This window comes from Vombatus ursinus, unplaced genomic scaffold, assembly GCF_900497805.2.
Source record: "Vombatus ursinus unplaced genomic scaffold, bare-nosed wombat genome assembly UNPS02014781.1, whole genome shotgun sequence".
In the NCBI taxonomy this organism is placed as follows: Eukaryota; Metazoa; Chordata; class Mammalia; order Diprotodontia; family Vombatidae; genus Vombatus; species Vombatus ursinus.
The window spans coordinates 12,954,014-12,976,113 of NW_020954559.1; the positions used below are offsets into that span (position 1 = coordinate 12,954,014).

Below are 22,100 nucleotides of genomic sequence, written 5' to 3' on the forward strand. Positions count from 1 at the left end.
AGATCTTATTTCCTGACTTTGGAGAACAAACGATAATAATATTAATAGATACAGTAACATTTTAAATCTAATTTTCTCTCTCTCCTCCACATAATGTATAATACTGTCCAAGGTAGTCAAGAAATAGACAATATATTTGAAAGATAATTGCATTTTAATTTTCCTAAACTTTTATGTATAGAACATAATAAGTGGAGACTTAAATGACTTGATATAATGATATTTTTACCAAAAAAATCTAACAGTAATATATAAATATTTACAATGAAAAAATAGCCAAGTCAAAGGGATATCTTCATTATATGAATCAATTTCTTTCTAATACACATCAGAATTTTGAACATAAAATGTTTCAATCACATCTATCTATATTTACACATAACTTCATCTGACAATTTTGAAATCTAAACTTAAATTATTTAAGTGAATTTTTGTTTCATGTTGATTCTATTAGTGTTTTTCTATATTTTTGCATATGACTTTTAGAAGTTACCTGAAATAGTAAACCAAATATAAAAATGTAAACCTTGAAGCAAGAAAGAAAATAAATGTATGTAAAGTTAATGTATCAAGATACAAAGGTTCTCACACAGGCAAGTACATTACAACATTAAAATCAGTATAATAAAACACTTCATGTATTTCTTGGTAAGGACAATATTTCAGGATCTGATTGATTTGTTATTAACAAAAACTGCCTCTTAAGAGGATGCTTTAAAAAAGTTAATGACATCACACCTTACCTCAATATCCTATCACCTGTTTTCTCTAAAAGAAATTGTGATTTTTGAAATGATGAATATAAATAAAAGTATAGAGCTTAGAAAACTCCAACAAAACACGACACTCTTTAAATACAAAGTTTCAAAAAATAAATTGGAATAGTGCAAACCAATCTATTTAACTTAGTAATATAACAAATATATTCAATTCCAATGTATAAACAACATTTGCTTTTTGTATTTCTACCATGATGCCACACATTCACATGTCTGAAGTACTTATGGGCAGACAGAGCTACAGGCCATTTGGTTTTCATTCTTAAGTGTGGATCTTTATGTCCAATCACATGTTTAACATCCTTTACAGATTCAATAGATGGTTTTGGAATTTGTTCACATATGGGAACTACGTCGCCCTCTAGTGCCCAAAGACATTCGAAGCCGTGGCTCTCTTGCTTTATAATGCTCATTGAAGTCCAGTCTAAAGCTAAGAAACCGAAGACTCTCATCAGAACTTGTTGTCAGTAACACCAAAAACTGCTGTACAATACCCTGGAGGAAAAGTAAGAAAGAGTAAATTAGATGTAGTTTAAAAAAAAACAAAAACAAACCACAAAGCAAAAACAAGACAAAACAAACTCTTAACAATCCTCAAAACTTATGTCCAAAATTGCAACCTTTTTTTTTTTTGGCTTAGATTCCAGATCAAACAGAACCAAAACAGGTCACATTTTTTGTATCCTGAAAGTTAACACTGGGAAAAAAGCATTTCAGAAAATTAACCACTTTGTTCCTGCCTCCTCACCTTAAATTCAACAACAATGAGCAAGGTAGTGAAGCAAAACATAACAAAACTTTTAAAAAAGAAACTCATAGGAGGTTATCTGAAATAATTTATTGCACATAGCTGAAACTTGAGTAAATATTCACTAAATGAATACTTAAAAAGCTACTATATTTACTTCAATATTTCAAGGATGTGTGATTTTCAACAGGATGAGTATTTCTTCCACCAGTGCAACTCACAAATCTGATTTACTTTTCTGAAACTGATGTGGCCAAAAAATTTACCACCATTCAGCCAAATTAGTGGTATGTCTCTCCAAAATTAGCTAGACTTGTCCATAGACAAAAGATGTGTGAACTGTCACTAGGCCTGTATGCAAAATGTTTCTCCAACATGGTAAAATCTGCTAAAGCAATCACTTTGCCAGAATTGTGTCTGAGAACCTAGGGTCACCTCCATACTACAATGAGGTGCTGGAGTAAAATTTTAAATTCTACTTACTTCACTAATTATAAAGCTATAAAGAGAGTATCTCAAATGAGTAGAGGAACTAATAAAAATATATACCATATAATTCACTTCAAATTACATGTAAAACACTTTCAATCAATTATACGAATCCAGTCAACAAATATTTATTCAGTATATACTACACAAAAGGCACTGTCAATTTAGAACTAAACCTAAATCCTTGAAAAAGAGGGAAAGTAAGCATTAAATATTAACATTAGAGACTCTAGAGTTAATAAGATGTGACGTTTGTTAAATTTTAGATTTCCATCATCATCATCACTTTTTTATGGAACAAAGAGGTACTTAAGAAATCCCCAAATACCATCAAGACTAATAAACTAATGGGTATCTATCTGCCTAGGGCATGCTTTGTTGCCCTAATATGTTTCTCTGACTCCCTAAGGATAAATGTCATCTAAAAAAAGAATGGATCCACTACTACAATCTCTATTAATCTTGGCTCTCTTTAAAATTTGGCCTGTCCTCTTCACTTCTGATATGAAAAGTAAGTACTGAAGGTAAAACAGTATTTTAGGAAATTTACAAAACTATCAATGTGTATAGATAAAACTAATCTAAAGCAATACATGTATCATCACTATGTACACATATAGATTCATTTGTTCATTCAACAAGTATTTATTGAGCACCTAAGTACTATGTGTAAATAAAAAGGGAAGCATTGAGAGACAAAAAGAATGAGGCATGGTCTCTGTCCACATGGAATTTATGGGCTAGCAGGAGAAAGGGCACCATCTTCCTTCCAGTCCTCAACTCTTCATTCTTCTTCAAAACCCATATTCTATTATTTATTAAGTAGTTTGTCCATTCTAGATCCACACCATTCTCAAATCTTTCTCTCTCCATTCAATCTAAAACTAACCAAGGTTATATAGTCTTACAACTTCTCACCTGGACTACTTCAATAGCTTCTTAACTAGTCTCTGCCTTATCTCTTCTCTCCAATCCGGATTACATATAACTGCCAAATTGATATTCCTAAAGGAAAAGTGACATGTATCATACCTAAAGCATGACACTACACTACTTAAGAAACTTCAGTGTTGTCTCCAGAATAAAAATACAAGCTTCTCTGTTTGGTATTTGAAAGCTCTCACAATCTGGCTCCAGTTGACCTTTCCAGACCTTAACATATTCTAGTTCTGGCCAAACAGGTTTACTTACTGTCGCCTGTAATTGAGAATCAATGTTCTACCTTTGCACCTTTGTCTAGGCATCTCCCCCCCATCCCCTTCTTCAAAAGTCACCTCAAGTATCACCTCTTTCCTACTTAAGGCCTTTCCAATTCCCCCTTTGTTAGCTACCTCCCAGGGTTGTTGTGAGGATCAAATCAGATAATATTTGTAAAGTACTTAGTACTTTTAAAGTACATAGTAGAGGCTTAATAAGTGCTTATTCCCTTCCCTCCTCACCATATTACTTCACAAATATTTTATATTTATTCATCAATGCATATTACTTCCCCCCACCCAGCAGCATATAAGCTCCTTGAAGTTAGCAACAGTACTTGTTTCTGTCTTTGTATTCCTAGCACTTGACATAGCACCTAGCACACAACAAATGCTTAATAAATGTTTGTTAAATGAAAGTGAAATATAATAAGTTCAATGAGGGAGGAAAACAGTGCTAAGACAGTTAAGAGGAGAAAAGAATTACTTTCCACAACTGGTTTGGGAAGGAAAGTTCCAAGATGCACTTGAACTAAGCCCTGAAGGATAGATGCAAGTGAAAGGAGGTGAGGGGAGAACATTTCAGGCAGTGAGAATAGCACAAACAAAAACACAGAGGCAGAAAAACACTAGTTTTTCTAGTTGCATAGAGGGGTGGCTGAGACTCCTTAGAGGGTCATGTCATTGCCCCAGGGGGCAGTGGGTTAACCCTAAGGAATGATTAGCCAATCAGAGGATGGGGCAGTAGTTTGCTACAAAAGCCAATCATGGGGTTTAAATCCAACACAACCACACCCAACAATACTCTCTCTACTCCATCCTCTATTATGTACAATCTCTTCTTTCTGAGTTAAGTGCATTTATAATTAATTAAAACAAATTTTCAGGGCAGTTATAACCTAAACTACTAATAACTGCAGTTATCATTGGGAAAAGTCTGTTCTCTCCTCCATCCCCCAGATCACATCATGGTTGTGATAATTCCCCTACAAGAAGGGTTCTGCAAAGGAAGGCAATGACAAGTTAGTAAGAACTCTAACCTACCCCATTTTCATTCTGAGTGGAACAGAAAGCATTATACAGGATGAGCAGGCACAACATGGATTGTAATCTGAATCACAGATATCACGGAATTATCTTCCACCACCCCTACCACCCCGCTCCCACACCCACCCATTTTTCAAACTTTCCTATTACTATGAAGGGCACTACCATCTTTCTAGTCATATGGAGTCCTACAACTTCAATACTGTGTTCTATGTCTCATTCTCTTTACCTCACATATCCAAAAGTTGACAAATCTTGGTTTTTTTCCCCCTACTTTCACATCGTTAGCATCTCTCTCCTTTTCTTTACTCACATACCTATGACCCTAGTTCAGGACCTAATGGCCCCTCACACTTAGACTATTATAACAGCCTTATAATAAGTCTCCCCGTCTCAAATCTCTTCCCATTTCAATCCATCCTCCACATGACTCTCAAAATAATTTTCTTAAAGTGCAGGCCTGATTATGTGACTGCCCTACTCATAAAACTCCAACAGCAGCCTTTCTGACTTCGGGATCAATTACTTTATCTTTCCCTCCTCCTTCATAAATTACTCTTTTAATCTGAGTTTTATAACATATGTAATTATTAGTACAATAAAACATAGACATAATTTATAGATAAGTAAATGTGCATATATTGGGAATGTGTGCTCAAAATTTTTTTCCTGATAGGAATACACAATCAGAAAAGATTAGAAATCCCACATCTAGAACATAGGCTGTATGAAACAGAGTAGTGAGAGACTATACTGAAGGACTTCAAAGTTAGGTTGTGCCATTAAACTTGAATTCAGTAGATGATGATAAGCCTTTTCTCAGGCCTCTTCCTGAAACTCACCCCAGAGTTCCTCTAAACAACACAACACCCCATCCCACCTTGTTAGAGCTCCTATGCCAAGCCACAGAGAGCAACCAACAATAACTAAGTGAGGGAAAAGTCCCTGTTTCCATTTATCTTACAAGTGGAGGAAAATGGATCCCCCAACTACCACGGGACTGAGAAAAATGTGTTCTGGGCCTTCTAAAATGAAATTCCAAATGTGTCTTTCTACAGCTACACATGGTAACTGAGTTTTATACTACTGTAGAACAATACTTCATAGAATCTTAGAGTTTTATTTGATATTATTTTTATAATATTTTATTACAATATAACATAATTATTATTATATTATTATGGGATAAACATATTTGTGTGATCGGCCCTAGAAAGCTAACAACCATTTACAGACTTATTCCTATGGGGAAAAAAAAAAACCACTGGAAGCTCCAAAGATACAAATTATAATAAAGGTAAACTATTTTCAAGTCAGTGATTGCCATATATAAAAAGTCAGACATATTATGTGTGTGATGAGGAAGGGGAAAGGGAAGAAAGAAAATTATATTTTGTCCTGTGGAATATTGTTGCTGAAAACACAGACAGTGACTTCCTGTTGAGTGATAAATTTGAAATAAAATGATATGTGAAGCTCATTAAAAGTAAATCTGAGTAATTTTTCCTTTTCACAGGTATGGAACTCTGGGTGTGCACTCATTTATGAAGCAGTGAATGACAAATAGCTGCTGACACGCTACTATTTCAAGTTCCCCTACAAGGAGAACAGAAAGGAACTTTTTCTGTGAAGGAAAGAGACTATGAATGATAATGATGTACAAAGAAGATTAAGACTGTAATTTGAGTGCAACTGGGATTATATTGATTAAGATTACTTTTTTTAAAAAATCTATTAAATCCATCATGTAAATGTGTAATGGTAAACAGGACCATCATAGTTCCTTTTAAAAATGAGTACATAGACTTTTTTTTAAAATTGCAAGTTACTCACTATATTAACTCCTTTACAACTGTATTGCCTATTTTAATTAGTAATATGGAGTTAACCACCAGGTATTCATTTTGAAAGTCATATTAAAAACAAATTATGCATAGAACTAGCTTATATAGACACTTCATACATTTTATATTACATATTTTTTAAAAAACAATTTTGTATTACACACATGATTATTATTACATGTAGTCATTAGCATCTTCACATTTTTCAACAAAAATGCAAAATGGGACAAAGTAGGAAAGGGAGAGTTAAAATAAAAGAAATATAGAACTGGCATAAAGGTCACCTCTCATTTTTGTCTCTGAAATGAGTTTTTTGTGGTCAGCAACTATGGCTGACTTGGAAGATCCAAAATAAGATTTGCCATAAGCAACTCTCTATAAAGGTAGATTAATAAACTAGATTCTGTTAGAATAACTTATTTTAAAAATGAATTGTAACTGTCAAATATTTACCACAAGACAACTACTGAAAATAATTCTTTGCTACTACTGTGTCATGTACCTGATAAAAATGTGTCAATATTCGCAACTGGGAACACATTTTTGGTATAGATTCTTCAAATTCTCTAATCCTCTTTGCTTCCTCCTCTTCCTCTGCTGCTGTGATTCCCCACTGACCCTGTAAAATACATTTCAAATTTTATTGAAAATTCTAATGATGTCAAGTTTAAAAAGTAAAACTCCATTCTTAACAATTTTGAAATTACCCAATATGTGAACATAATGTGCTAAGGCTCATATTATTTCAAACATTCCACCAAATAAGTATTTGCCCTTCAAAGCAGTGACTTATACCAATAACAATGCCAGTATTCAACATATTTTTAGAATTCTTCCTTTGAAATTGCTATTATATCCAGTTTTTATTAGCCACATGAAAATCCCCATTATGGTCAGTCACACCTCATTTTTGACCAAAGACGTTATTTAACCTCAATATCTACCTTACTAACCAAGTCTGCCTCTACGAATGACTTTTTTTTTCCCAAACCGAATCTGTCTTTTAAGGGTGATGATTTATCTCACGTAGAAGATAATTAGAAATATATGCTAGCAGCACTCTCCATTACTTCAGGCACGCAACCAGAAAATGTTGGGGATAGCCATCAAACTGAGTCCAATGCATGTCAATATTCAAAAATTATAAACCTATTTATAAAGGTAATTTAGCATTACATTATAGCATTTTAGTGCTATAATATTTAACAAGGCACTTCATAGCACTGTGTGAACAGCAAATAATTTTAAACATCTTAATCTTCTAAAATCAGCAAATTCAATGAGATTGATAACAATCTGACAACATTCTTTTCCTGTAAAAGTTGAACTAAGTTCTATCTGGTTCTAGTCTCTCACGATTACGGTATTTTTGAAAGAACACAGGTTCTTGATTTGAATTCTACTCCTGCATTTACTGCCTATGTGATCTTGATTAACACACCTTACCATTCTAGGCCTCAGTTTTCTTATCAGTAAAGTAAATGGGTTCAATTTAAGTTAATTCAATAGTTATTTATTAAAATTGGACCAGAAAGACTTAAACTAATCACCAGACTATGCGATTTCTAAGGTCACTTTCTGGCTCTAATCTTAAAATCATCAGATCCATTGCAAAGTATAACCCTTGGAAAAATTCAACTATACTCTTGGAAGAGTAATTTTCCATCTTTTTTGAAATAAAATAAGCTACTAGGCTCCCAAGGGGTCAAATAAACAATTTTCAAAAGAAGAAATGTAAACTATCAACAACATATGAAGAAATACTCGAAATCACAACCAAGAAATATAAATTAAAACAACTACAAGGTAGTCGCCATCAAAATTAGCAAGGATGGGGAAAAAAAGTATAGTAGAGGGACTGATGGAGGACAAACACAAATTTACTGCTGATAGATCTATTAATTGGCTTAACAATTCTGTAAAACAGGTTGTACCTTTACTCAGTGCTTGGCACATTTTAAGTGCTTAATGAGTGCTTTTTCATTCATTTTATTAATGAATTCAGTCTTTAAATTTTATATTCAATTCAATTCTCTTCCTCTCCCCACCCATTAAGAAAGAAAGAAATACAAAATCCATTATAAATACGAAGTCATACAAAACAAATTTTTGCATTAGCTATAGTCTGGGGGGAAAAAGTACAAGAAAGAAAAAAAATGAAGATAATTTTACAGTAAGTACTAAGGCCCAAAGAAGTTAAACACAAGAAGGGAGATATGATTGCATCCCTATCAATTAGAAGGTGATAAGGAAACACTGCCAGTTTTAGAGTTGGGAAAGGGTGAGAAAGGAATACCTAGATTTTCAAAACGAGAAAAAGTGAAGTAACAGGGAACCAAAGTGGGAGAAAGGGGACAACTTAAGGACTGAAATATTGTCATTTGAGGCAAGGGAATTAAAAAACTAATGTAATTGGTGAACTGATGATCTTAAGGTATGATGTGGCACACCTTTGCCCTTCTAGGTTCAGAAAACATTCTGTTACGGTGAACCTAATAGATTAGAGTAGGGGTGGGGGACCTGCAGCTTCAAGGCCACATGTGGCCTTCTAGGTGCTTGAGTGTGGTCTTTTGATTGAGTCCAAGTTTTACGGAACAAATCCTTTTATTAAGGGGATTTGCTTCGTGAAGTTTGGAATCAGTCAAAGGGCCGCACTTCAGGACTTACTGGGTCCTTGGGATTAGGGTATGGGTTTTTTTGTTAATGTTGTTGATTATCTATGTGAGTGGATCACTCTCTTGGGAAGGAATGGGCATATAAGTACTGTGCAGGACACTGAATACACTAAGGTGGCTGGAGCTGTGTATGTTGGTGCATGAGTCCAGCGCTTCCTGGCTCTGGAAGAAGTTCATCAGTTCAGTTTAGCTTCAATAGAGAGCTAAGGTAGGCCGTAAAGAGGTACAGAGTCAAAACTAAGATACTTTTAGTCCTGAGAATCTTATGCTAGGAGCAGCATGGGAAGAATAAGGTTCAGATAGGGCATGGAAGCTGATCCTTAATGTCCCAGGTCACAGAAACCAATGCCAATTTCAAAAGATAAAAGAAGGGGCATAACTGCAATATGCTAGGGAAATTTTATTTTATGTAGACCAACCAGAAAGAAAGAGGAATAGAGATGACAGGATTGAAGTAAAAGAAAAGCCAGAGAATGGAGATCTTCAGATAAGGATAGTGACACTGATGGCCTAGATCCCAAGAAGGAAATAGTTTTAGAAGTCAGAAGGTAAATTGAAAAATCGCATTCATTTAAGAGCTGGCAGAAGAAAAGGCTCTTTCTAGGTTCAAGACCAGCAAACCAGAAGAAAAGTCTGTTGCCTGAAGTCCATCAGGAGAGATCGTACTGAAGGGCAGGTACTTGCCCTAAACCAGAGATTTCCACATTCAACAAGGGTTAGAGAAGAGCCTAGAAAATTAAGACATAGTCTTGTTGAGTCAAATGGAACAAAGAATACACTAAATTCTATCTAACATCAATACAAGACCTAGAAGAAGCAGAATCAGTTAGGAATAAAGAGGAAGGTAGGAAAAATAAGGCCTAGTTTTCAGCAGCTAAGGTATTGGACCAGGACTCTTATAAACACTGTAAGCTAACACTTGTTATACTCTTTGGCTACTGTGTCTCTCCTGTCCACTGTAAATTATAATATGTACCATATAACTTAATCTTATGTCCATGTACTGATTTTAGGGTACAGGGCAAGACATATTGGAAAATCTCTGTTCCTTAGAACCTAAGCTGGATGATTTCCTAACCCAAGAAAAGAAGTGACCATGAGAAAAGCCAAATACCAATGAGGCAAGTGGTGGTATTGTTATTAGAATAAAAAACTTTTATGGAGTTGAGAGATGTCCTGAATTCTATGGTATCTTATATTCTAATGCTATATAGATACACTCTTCATCTTTGCATGGCAAACTAAGATTGTATTCCATTTTTAAAAGGTTGGTATGACAGAATTCTGAGAAGGGAAAGGAAGAAAAAGGTCACAGTACTAGAGAGAGAATACACGATGAAGAGTGCCTTTTGGGAGACTTCTGGCTGGTATCAATAAGAAGAACCAAAATGATGAATTATGAAGAACTAAGGAATAAGCAGTCACCACGACTCATTTTGTCACACTTCACTTTTTTGTCACACTCCACTTATTGTTATATACTTAACTTATTATCTCTTATATGGCTTCTTGTATATATTCTTGAAATTTATCTCAACTCCTAAATAATAACATTTAGATGGTGTTTGAAGCTTACAAGTACTTTCTTACTATCCTATGAAATAGGTATTGTTATGTGATATATTATTATCCCCATTTTACACATGAGAAATCTGAGGCTCAAAGAAATTATATAACTTTCCCAGAGTTACACTGCTAGCTAATAAGTTTTGGAGTCAGGACTCCAAACCAAATCTTCTGACTTCAAGATCAGTGGTCTTACCACTAACACCATATTCCCTCACACTGTGCACATAAATAACTGCCTAATAACTCTGATAGTATTCCTAGCCTGTTATACAATTTCTCAGATGCAACAGCAGTTTCTAGATCCCTTTCTGTGTCCTAAACATGGTTATGTAAAGTATACTAAACAAGTCTAGTTGTACTATTTATGCAAATTTATTTTATTTGAATGAGTTTTACAGGGAACCATCAGCTCAGACACAATGGATCATCATGTTATCATCACACCAAATAGAATAAAATACGACAGAGATTTTGACAGACAGCCAAACTTGCTTTATAGTTTTTAGAACCCAGACCTATCAAAGGCATCACTTTTGGGGGAAGGAGAAGGAAGATATTAACGTCACTGTAATAAGTATAATAAGTTTCAACATTATACATACCCTGTACTTCTCCTGTATCTGTTCATATGGCAAAAATTAAGTTCATTTTACCATGCAGCTTTCTATATTAACAATGTAATTCACTGAGTAAAAAATAAAGTTTATATTATAGCCAGTCCTGAAAGATGAATTGCAAACAGGATGAATTATAGTCGTTACGAGTTTGTTTGCCTTTATTTTAATATGACAATGAATTTAATCTTTAAAATCATACTATTTACTAGACATTCTATATGTTGATGTGATATCTAAATATCCCATGACCAAAAGTTTTAGCAGAAATATCATCAGATCTGTTCATGTTTATGACTGTGGCAAAGGCTTTTAGAATGAAGCTCCTATTCTCAAAGTCCATTCATAAAGATGTTTTAGGTATAGTAACTCTCAAAAACTATGAAGGGCTGCAATTTACATCAGTATAGAGAATATCCACACCAATGAAGTCACTAAAGTCTTCAATAATTGAAGTGTGATTTCAAACTATACCTCAATTTCATTTTGTTTTTTCTTTTCCTCAAACTGCAATCTCCTCTGTAGTTCTTCCAAAGCAGCTCTGTATATTGCATCTTGAGCATTCTGAAGTTCAATGATTTGGTCAAATACAGCTCGAAGTTGATTTAAAAGGACCTGGGAAATTAACAGATTCAAGATTTCATTTCTACAACTAGCAAGATTAACATGTACCCCAGTGTTCCTTTTTTTGATAGTAACATCAACAAAAGAGAAAGAAGAGAGAAAAGACAAAACAATGAATTTAATATGCAATTTTTTAAATCCCAGAAAATCATCAAAGCTAAAAACTCTAATAAAACATTAAAATGGAAATTCTAAAACTCAAACATTAATAAAATTGAAAGCAAAAAAAATAAATCGGATTATTTTTTTAAACTAATAAAACAGATAAACAGCTAGCCTTATTATTTTAAAGAGATGTACACCAAATTGTATCAAAAATGAAAAAGGAGAATTTAAAACAAATAAATAAGAAATAAAAGAAAATAACAAATTATTCTGCCAAATTATATGCCAACAAAATGGAAAACTTGGATGAAATGGATACATATCTACAAAAACATAAAATACCCAGATTAATAGAACTAGGTTTAAATAAGCCATTATCAACAACAACAAAAATTAAACAAACCATAAATGAACTCCCAAAGTTAAACCTCCAAGACCAGATAAATTTACAAGTAAATTCTGTCAACAGAAGAATAATTAATTCCAATATTATACAAACTGAAAAAAGAAAAACTAGAAACTGAAACTTGTTATACCAAACTAAAAAAAAGACTATTTTATCAAGTTGGAAAAAAATGAAATTCAAATGTAGGAAGAAAAGGATAGGAAGTTCAAGGGAAAGAATCAAAAAAGTGGGAAAGAAGGAGGCCTAACAAACAGTACAACATCTCAAATTATATTACAAAACAGTAATCATCAAAATGATTTGGTACTGGTTAAAAAATAGGAGGTCAATCAGTGTAACATATTAGGTATACAATATTCAGAAGCAAATAACCCTAGTAGTTTAGTGTCTGACTAACCCAAAGAGTTCAGATACTGGGGCAAGGACTTGCTTTTCGACCAAAAAATGCTAGGAAAACTGGAAAGCAGTCTAGCAAAAATCATGTATAGACAGTCATACATCAAGTTAAGCTCTAAATATATACAAGACAGACATAAAAGATGAAATCCTAAGAAAATCCGATGAGCAAGGAAAAAATATCCTTCACAACTATGAATAAGTTAAGAGTTCAAAAGTTTAAAAGGGCTTTTTACAAACAAAACCAATGAGGTTACAGCAGAAGAAAAACAAGCAATAGGGAAAAGAAGTTTGCACCAAGTCTCTTATCCAAGGTAAAAAATAAGGTCTCTTATCTGAGATATATAAGGAATTGATTCAAATCATAAGAAAAAGACCCATTCCCCAGTAGATAAATGATCAAATGATAACAAAAAGGCAGTTTTCAAAGAAAAAAAATCCAAGCCATTAGCAACCATTTGAAAAAATTCCCCAAATCACTAATAATTAAAGAAATGCAAATAAAAACAACTCTGAGGTTTCACCTCACACCCATTACATTGGCAAAGATGACAAAAAAGTAAAAATCACAGTTACTGGAAAGGCTGTGAAAAACAGTGGCATTAATGCACTGCTGGTGGAACTGTGAAATGGTAGACACAACTATTCTGGAAAGAAATTTGGAACAATGTCCCAAAAATCATTAAATTGTGCTTACCCTTTTATCCGATGATATCATTACTAGGTTTAAACTCCAAAGAAATTGAAGAAACAGGAAAAGGACATAAATATGCAAAAGTATTTATAGTAGCTCATTTTGTAGTGGCAAAAAACCGTAAACTAAAAGGGTGTCCATCAATTAAGGAATAGCTAAACAAGTTATCGTATATTTATGTAATGGAATATTACTGCACTATAAGTAATAACAAAATGGATGGTTTTAGAGAAACTTGGGAAAATCCAAATGAAATGATACAGAGCGAAGTGAACAGAATCAGAAATACAATGAATGACAACAGTATAAAGAAAAACAACTCCGGAAGACTTAACTCTGATCAACGTAATGATCAACTTCTGATAATGAAGCATGCTACCTTCTGATATTGTGGTGATGGAGCCAAGATGTAAAAAGTGGAAAAAGAAATACATTTTTGAACATGGACAATGAGGAAATTTGTTTTTGCTTCACTATAAATATTTATTACAAAGGCTTTGTTTTTCTTTTTTGTTGTGGTTACCAACACTACCCACATCCCTCACTCCAGGAAAAGTAATGGGAGAAAGAGGACAGGTATAGGTTGGCAGAAAAAAAAATAAGCGAGTCATTGAAGCAACTTTTTTTTTAAATGCATGAGGAAGAAAAGAATCACAAATAAGACAAATTACAGAGAATTTATTACATATTTTAAAAGAAAAGCATGGTATACATAATAGAGAGCCACAGTTTCATGTCCAATCTTTTTTCTATTTTATTATTTATATGGAAATGTTTTTATTTGGTGTTTATTAAGTTTAGAATTTTTTAAATTATAATACATAAAGGTTATGTAACATTACTGAGCTATAAGCAAGAAGGAATGATCACTTCTCTGTAGTTAGAAAAACATGAACTTACATGAAGTAAGCAGAATCACAAAAACAATATGCACAATGACTACAATGATGTAAACAGAAAATAGCTAGCTTTGTTGAACCCTGGGCTTTCAGACATCTATAGCTTGACACTGAAGGGAAATGTTCTTAAATTCTCACAAAGCCATTAGCAAATAAAAAGTGTTTTGTTGTTGTTGTTGTTGTTTATAGAGCTCAGATGTTTTTGGTATGCCCATCTCTTTCTCTTTTTCATGGGTTAGTACTATATAATCCTCATAGTTATAATGCCCACAGCTCCTTTAAAGGTACAAGAATAAATATGTCCCATCTACAGTTTTATTTCCATTTGGGGGTGCTAAGTTAGTCCTGTGGATATGTCAGTATCTCCTCTTTCTAAAAGATTCTAATCTTAAGGGATGAGTATTCATTTCATGAGTATTTTATCAAAGAATGTAGGCTTAAAAGCTATTTATTCAATTTTCAACAATAGGATATTACTGTTTCACTTAAAAACAGAAAAATATTATTTGTTATTTTACTAAAATCTTCCCACCAAAGACCTATTGCGACTGTGGCACAGAGATGATATTAAAATCTCAAAGTTGATGCCAAAATACCTCAGATAACTAAGACCTGACGGCACATAACCGATAAATAAAAGTGAATGATACATCTACATGGGCGTCATGCTGTGGGTTGCTGGAAGTCATGTGGACTGGATCAGTAATGAGTCAACAGTATGGATATGGAAGGGGTATTAGTCCATTCAGATTTGCAACAAACACTATCCTCCACCTATACAACCCATACTTTTTCACCAACAGCTACAAAAGAAGCTAACATAATTTGCAAAGCCTGTGATCTTTCACAATCTCTCCTTAGGATCATGTGATATAGGGTTATAATTAACTTTTGAGATCATTAGTTAACACACCTCTTTTACAAAGAACAAAACTACAGCCCAGATAGGAATATAGGTTAGATAAGAGCAGAGGTAAAGTAGCATTATATATCAAGAAGATACACTATGTGGGAAGTCCACTAATGAAAGTGGAAAAGCATTCTGGAGAGCATTTGACTAGGAATCAATAAAAGGAAAAAAGAAGAGATATTGTGGTGGTGGTATATTACAAAGCACTAGGAGAAAAGGAATAGGGTGATGATTTCCTAAGCAGATGAAAATGTTGGTATGAAGATAGGTTATCCTGGTGATGGGGCTTCAACTAGTCAGACATTTTTTTCTCAATTACAGTCAAGGCAGCTGACAAATTCTTCACTTCTCTTAATGATAATTTTATCTTTCAGGAGGCAGAAAGGGAGCAACAAGGCAAAATGCTATCATATGCCTGATTTTGATCAATAAGGAAGAACTGATTGAAAAAGAAATGACAAACTGTAGAAGGAAGTGACCACTCCATTTGTGATAGATGATCAGGGAGATGATACCCATAATAGTCTGACTCATTTGCTAGACCCTTTGGGAGAGAAGAATCTAATAAAGGATACTTAGGTCCCCTTAGGCTAAGATTCTCTAGGGAAATGTGGCTTAAGATGGAGGAGACGCTCTTAAAAATGAAATTTTGACAAAATGAAGATACATTCTTATAAGGTAAAAAAAAGAGGAGTTGTTGAAATGTGGCAACACAGTAACTTCGCCGACCAACTCAAACTTTCAAATTACATATAGGGAATGCAAATAGGTATGTGAGGATCAATTAAAAAAAGTGGTATTATAATTACATCAGAAAAAGGCTGAAGCACAGGATTAGCTGAGACTTCTGAGAAACATCAATGGCAACCAAAGGGACTCTAACAAAATGTTAGGGGTAGGGGCAGCTACATGGCGCAATGGATAGAGCACCGGCCCTGGAGTCAGGGGACCTGAGTTCAAATCTGGCCTCAGACACTTGACAATTCCTAGCTGTGTGATCCTGGGCAAGTCACTTAACCCTAACTGCCTCATCAAAAAAAAAAAAAAAAAAAAAAAATGTTAGGGGCATGAGAAAGATCAAAGTAGGACTAAAATCAATGCTGGGGGTGGAGGGGGGCAGGGGAGAGAATGGAAAAAATCTAATGGACATCAATAAGATATTGAACTATTTTCATCGATTTTTCTATCAAGTAAGCAGCTTATTAAAGGTTTACTATGTACTGATCACTGTGATAAGCACACTATCCAAAAGAATGATCTTCACACTGGAAAGGGAATAATGCCCAAGACAGAAGGATATTACTTAGCAACCCTCAATGAGTTCAAGTTACTAGACTTAGAAGAGTTATATTTCAAGTTAACTGAAATGTGCTGATGCTAATGTTATTGCTGAGTCACTATGATCTTTTTAAAAAATGAAAAAAAGGAGTGTTGAAGAACTATAGATGGGCAAATAATATACTTATTTTCAAAAAAGTGAGGAAATTACATTTCTCAAAATGGAGGATAGTAACCTTGACTTCATTTCCTGACAAAATTTTAGAATGCATGTTTGTGAGCCACATCTTGAGAACACTTTGAAAGTAATCACTGTAGGCTGGGACAGATATAACAAAAATAACCTATGCTAGGATAATCTTGTTATACTTTTTTTTGGATAAAATTACTAGAGTAGATCAGGAAAATGTGGTAGAGTATACCTGGATTTTAGCAAACATTCCCATGACATCTTTTTGAAGAAGATGGAAAAATGTCAGTCAACATTTCTCAAATATTCTGAAATTTCTCTGCATTCATATTCTATCTAAAGTTAATCCAGGTTTAAGGTATTTTAAGAGATTCAGAATCAACTTGAGACTTATCTATTTTAGTCATTAATTTAACTGCCCACTGATTTTTGCTGTATTTCTAAATTAAACCAACTGTGCATAAGAGAGATTTCCTAAAGGCAGGTCCCTATATTGTTATAAAGGAAGACATCCTTGAGTTAAAGAATTTCATTGCAAAACTGCCTTAATTTCAATTAACAAGTAAATACATGTAGTCAGAATATTCCATTCTCTAAATCATGCTACATAATTGTACTATATTTTCAGAAAATCTCAGTAAGATGAGCAACCCAGAAGAAAAGTAGTTTAGCAAAACAATAGACACAGTGACCAAAATAATGTAAATGGAAAGAAAAAAGAACGTACAAGAGAAAAGGAGGGAAAGAAGGGATAGAGAAACAGAGGTGGAAAAGACAGGAAGGAAGGAGGGGAAAAAAGAGAAGGAGAAAGAGAGGAAGAATTTAGGATGAACAAGCCCAGTCCCAAAGAAGAGATAAGAAAATATACCACCCTCTTTTCTTTGCAAAAGTAGGGTACTTCTGACGGTGGAATAAAGCATATTGTTAAATTTAGTAGATGTGTTGGGTTTTGCAGTAATGTTTTTCTTTTTCTCTTAGTCTATATTACAAGGGATGGCTCTCTGGGAAGAAGGAGACATTTGTAAATGAAGGTAACATAAAAAAATATTAAAAAATTTTAAGAGATCTGGCAAAAAGTTTTACAGTATGCTTTTGTTTTTTGCATTATGCATTTAGTCATCTCAGAAATTATCTTCTTCCCACTATGATGCCTCATCACGGTCAAGAGATGGCACTGTGCAAAGTCTGGCAAGTCCCATACCAGAAATGAAAAGGTTTCAAGAACAGGCCTAATGACTATATGTCTCATTAGAGCAACCTAGCTAAGTTTAAAGAGGCTTGTTATTAGGGTAGCTTTAAAGTGATGAATTGCTTAACCATAGCAATTCATGAAGACTGTCAATAAGGCACAGAGGGGTTTTCAATCTGTTTTAGTGGAGGAAGTAACCACTCTGACATAATCAATCACAGATCTTGGTGTAAATATATTAACCAAATTCTATACTTCTAACCCCCCAAAATGCTGACAAGGCAAGAAGATGGGGAAAAGTAGATAAGGCAGTCATCAAAAGAATAAATATGCAATCTGAAAATAAATATCTTCTATAACACGGAAACGGAGTTCTGGATGTACTTACATTAGTCTTCTAAATTCTGATACAGATAACATTTTGTTTTGTTCTAGTATTGTTATTATAAATTGTTTTGTTCTAGTATTGCCCTTCCTAACTCAAAACCATCTTTGATGATTAATTGGTCCATCAAAGAAACTAAACTTAAAACATCCTTTTTCTATTTTGAATAATACAATAGCATATTGTTATTACACTTAGGAGATGAATAGGTATTATTATTCTTTACCATTTTAATATCTATTTTAGACATTTTAAAGCACGTTCTTCTTGTTTCAGTACTATTGTTCCACTGCTGTTCAGTAACAGTGTAGCTTGAACATCAAACTTTAGTAAAAATGTTTTAATTACTATGAATGTAGCTGCATAGAAGTGATTCCTACAATTTTCCATGTGGTACAAATCAAGGAAAGAAAGCAACATCCACATCTCTTTTTTTTTTTTAATCTGAAATATTAGATCAAAAGCCTTACTCTGGAGTCACTGTCCAGCAGACATCTGGAGATGACAGTGTCCAAGAACACCTCATGAGCTGCGATGATGTGATCCAAGTCTTGAGCCTGCTGGACTTTGTTCCAGAGTTCATCCCATGAACATTCAAGTACCTTGGGGGGGGGGGGGGGAGGAATCAGAACTGATTGAGTTGTACTCTGCCTTAGTGTTTAAATCAGACAAAATAACACTTTTTTTAGATACTTATGTCATAACTAGTATAACGTCTTACTTGCTTAAACCAAGAAAAAAAATTGGATGGTTAAATTGTACCTCAAATGTAATATAATACTGCATTTGATGAATGAAATGGACCATTTCTGACGCCAGAATGTGACACTGATGCAGCACCCCAGAGAACTCTGTAAAAGAAGCCAAAGAATTTATATGTTAAACGCCAAACTCAGATGCAGTTAAAACCAGCACTATAATGTCCCTCTTCCTTATATGTCAAAGAATCACAAGCTATAATGCTACCCTGTTCTTAAAAGGAAAAGACCTCTCTAATCAATTATGTGCAATGCAAGCTAAACAATGGCTTGACCATTTAAACAAATAGTATCATATGATCCCTTAGGACCAGAATACTGTTACCCAAGTCTAAAAGATAAGTGAAATAAAATAAAATTGTACATAATATTTAGTTATTAAAATCTTATATCAATACCCTCCAATTCCTTGAACAAACACTGGCCCTACTTCATAGGTTCTTTACAATTAGTATACCTACTGTGCATGAAACATTTACTATTCCCCTAGCTATTTGGAAATAAAAATGACATTTCTTCAAGGCACTGAAAAATGACCTTGCCACCTGAGAGAAATATGAACCTTTGAAACAGGTTAAGGATGAGTTCAGAGTCTGCTTTTATTCTTTATACGATTATAAAACCATCAAAAGGTTTGAAGGTCACCACTGAGCAGCAGTTCTCTGCTCACCACTGTTAATTTCTGGTACAAAGACCGTAACAGCATATTATGTTACACTAAAGTATGTGATGGATCAAATCAAAGATAAACCCACTAGAGTAATAATTACAAGAAAATGGGTCAAATTTGACATTTTTAAAAATCCACCCACCCAATCCCTTTTCTTGTTAGTTATTCAAGTAATCAAATAGTATATACTTATATTTTTAATATAGTTAAGTGTTTAAGAAATCATTGTCTTATATTTCCCCAACATTACTATATAATGTATATTAAAGCCAAAAATAAGTTTAAAGGAATTGGTCTATCAGCTGTGAATTCTGGTTTAACAGGCACTATAAATTTTAATACTTAAATTTAAGTTAGACTTCTTAATAGCCACATATATATACAACTAAAGTATGAACATATATTAAAAATAGTTGTGTTTGCTGACGTATCTTATTTTTATACCAGCTTTCTGAAGGAAGTGATTAAATGTCCTTACAGAGATTTTGGTGTGCTGATAGTCTGGGTTTTCTGTGTAGTCAACAAAAGAGACATGGTCATTGCATACCCTCTGTTTTTATAATCTCTGACAGATAAACATTGAGACACAGGCATAAAGTATATATTCAGAACTCTATAAATATTCAACATACACAAAGACAGAATAATAAGACTATATGCATGTTCTTTGTACAAAATACAAATTGATATTTATAATCTGCATATTTAGCAAAACAAAAGAGAGGGACAAGAAGGAAGGGAACATCACTTGGCTTCCAGCTGATTAGGCTTCACAGAAAAATGTAGAATAGCTGAAGATCCTTAAAGACAGAAAGAGGTTGATAATTATAGGAAAGAAAGTTATTTTATTCAAATATAACTAACTAGGTATGAGAATATCTAGTTAGATAAAGCATAGTCTAGAATTATAGTGGACTATACTAGTTATTTTCAAGAAGATTTTTTTTAAGTTCTCCACAGAATCACAAAATGTCAGAGACAGATGTCATCTTAGAGATCAAAAGAATAATACTCTCATTTTCCTAGGTTAGGGAAAATTGAGACATAAAGAGGCAAAGTGACTTATCCAAAATCAGTAGCAAAGGCAGGACCAGAGCCTGGTCTTCTTGCTTCTAGGTCAGTGTTTCTTCACTACTACAGCTGACTCCCTTACTAAAACCAGAGGTGAAACACTATACCAGCAATTACAAATATTTTAATTACTTGGGGAGAAAGATGGTAATTTCAATATTCATTACTCAAGTCTTTTTCGTATGTCATAACCCGTAACACAGAGCCCACTATCCTCTAAGCATAGAGTTATGCCCACATAATGTTGCCCCAAGCTATATCATTTAGCAAACTGCATTACTGATGCATTATAACCAAAACAACCCATGAATTTATGCAAGCTCACTACAATAATACTGAGCTGATTATCCATTTGCAACTTATAACAATGTTCCTAAAGAAGCAATTATTTTCTGTCACCCCAATAACATCATTTTAAATCACATCTTGTTTCCATGGGAATCAATTAATATTAGGTGGAGTATGCCTTTGGCTTCCATTCAATTCAATTTAACAAGTATTAATATTCAGCGCCTACCACATGCAAGGTAATATGCTAGTGCTAAAGATATGAAAATAAAAATGAAAAATGTCTGCCCTCAAGGAAATTACATTCTACTGGGGGAGAATGCAACAGATATATAAGAGACAAGACAATTTAAAGAGGAAAAGAGCCCTAACAAGGAAGATCAGAAAAAGCTTCTCAGAGAAGTTGTCACATGGACTTTAAATCCCACTCAGCTATCCAACCGAATCATCGTGCTATCAGTCATGCTGTTGCAACCTTCAGCCCACCAAACTTCCAGAGACCATGCCCAAGAGGAGTTAATTCACTCAGTCTGGTAACGTCTATGAGGTTGAACTGTCCTCATTAGGTTGTGAGTGTAAATTCACAAAGGCCACTGTAACTAGGTGGCCTCAGATCGGGTCATGCTTCACATCCAGATACACATACCAGTCACCTTTTTGCCAATTTACCTGCTAATGCATACCTACCCTGCCTTTTTACTTCTTGCTCTGAGAACTATAACCAAAGCAATATTACCATTAAAATGCTACATTTGAAAGACAATGTCAATCAACTGCCCTCCTCTGCCCTATAACTTCCCAGACCAAAGTATGTTTCCCTAAACCTCTACTATAATACAAGCTCCTCAAAGGCAGCAGAGATTAGCTCACTTTTTTTTATATTTTTATCCCCAATGTTTAGCAAAGTGCCTGACACATAGTAAATGCTTTTCATCCATTCATTCATTCACTGAAGAAAGTTAAGAATTCTAGGAAGTAAAGGGAGTAAATTATAATCATGGAGGCAGCCTTTGCAAAAGCATGGCAGTGAACATTTATTTACATTATTATTTTATAGTATTATTCTCTAAGTACATTAACAAATAAAAATCATCTATCACTTTTCTACCCACCTGATTATCAGTTTTTCACTATCCAATTGTATTTTGCTAAGAGGAAAAAAGCTTAGTGTTAACTAAGAAAATGGTGTTGTAGAACTGAACTATGGGAAAGAAAGGTAACAACTATAGTCAATAGCCCTGAAGAGACCACCAGCTTCTCTCATGTTGACACTGCA

General features: G+C 33.9%; 1 protein-coding gene across 1 annotated transcript in view; it reads right to left on the bottom strand.

The window, feature by feature from the left end:
* Window positions 1–527: 527 nt before the first annotated feature.
* Window positions 528–22,100, bottom strand: part of LOC114046103 (gamma-tubulin complex component 3) — a 144,861-nt gene continuing 123,288 nt past the window's right edge. The window contains exons 18-22 of the mRNA XM_027866356.1: window positions 18,800–18,888; window positions 18,508–18,639; window positions 11,436–11,576; window positions 6,606–6,722; window positions 528–1,274 (exon numbers count right to left, since the gene is read on the bottom strand). Of these exons, the coding sequence (XP_027722157.1) occupies window positions 1,116–1,274; window positions 6,606–6,722; window positions 11,436–11,576; window positions 18,508–18,639; window positions 18,800–18,888 (638 nt within the window). The 3' untranslated portion in view covers window positions 528–1,115. The remainder of the gene's footprint in view (window positions 1,275–6,605; window positions 6,723–11,435; window positions 11,577–18,507; window positions 18,640–18,799; window positions 18,889–22,100) is intronic.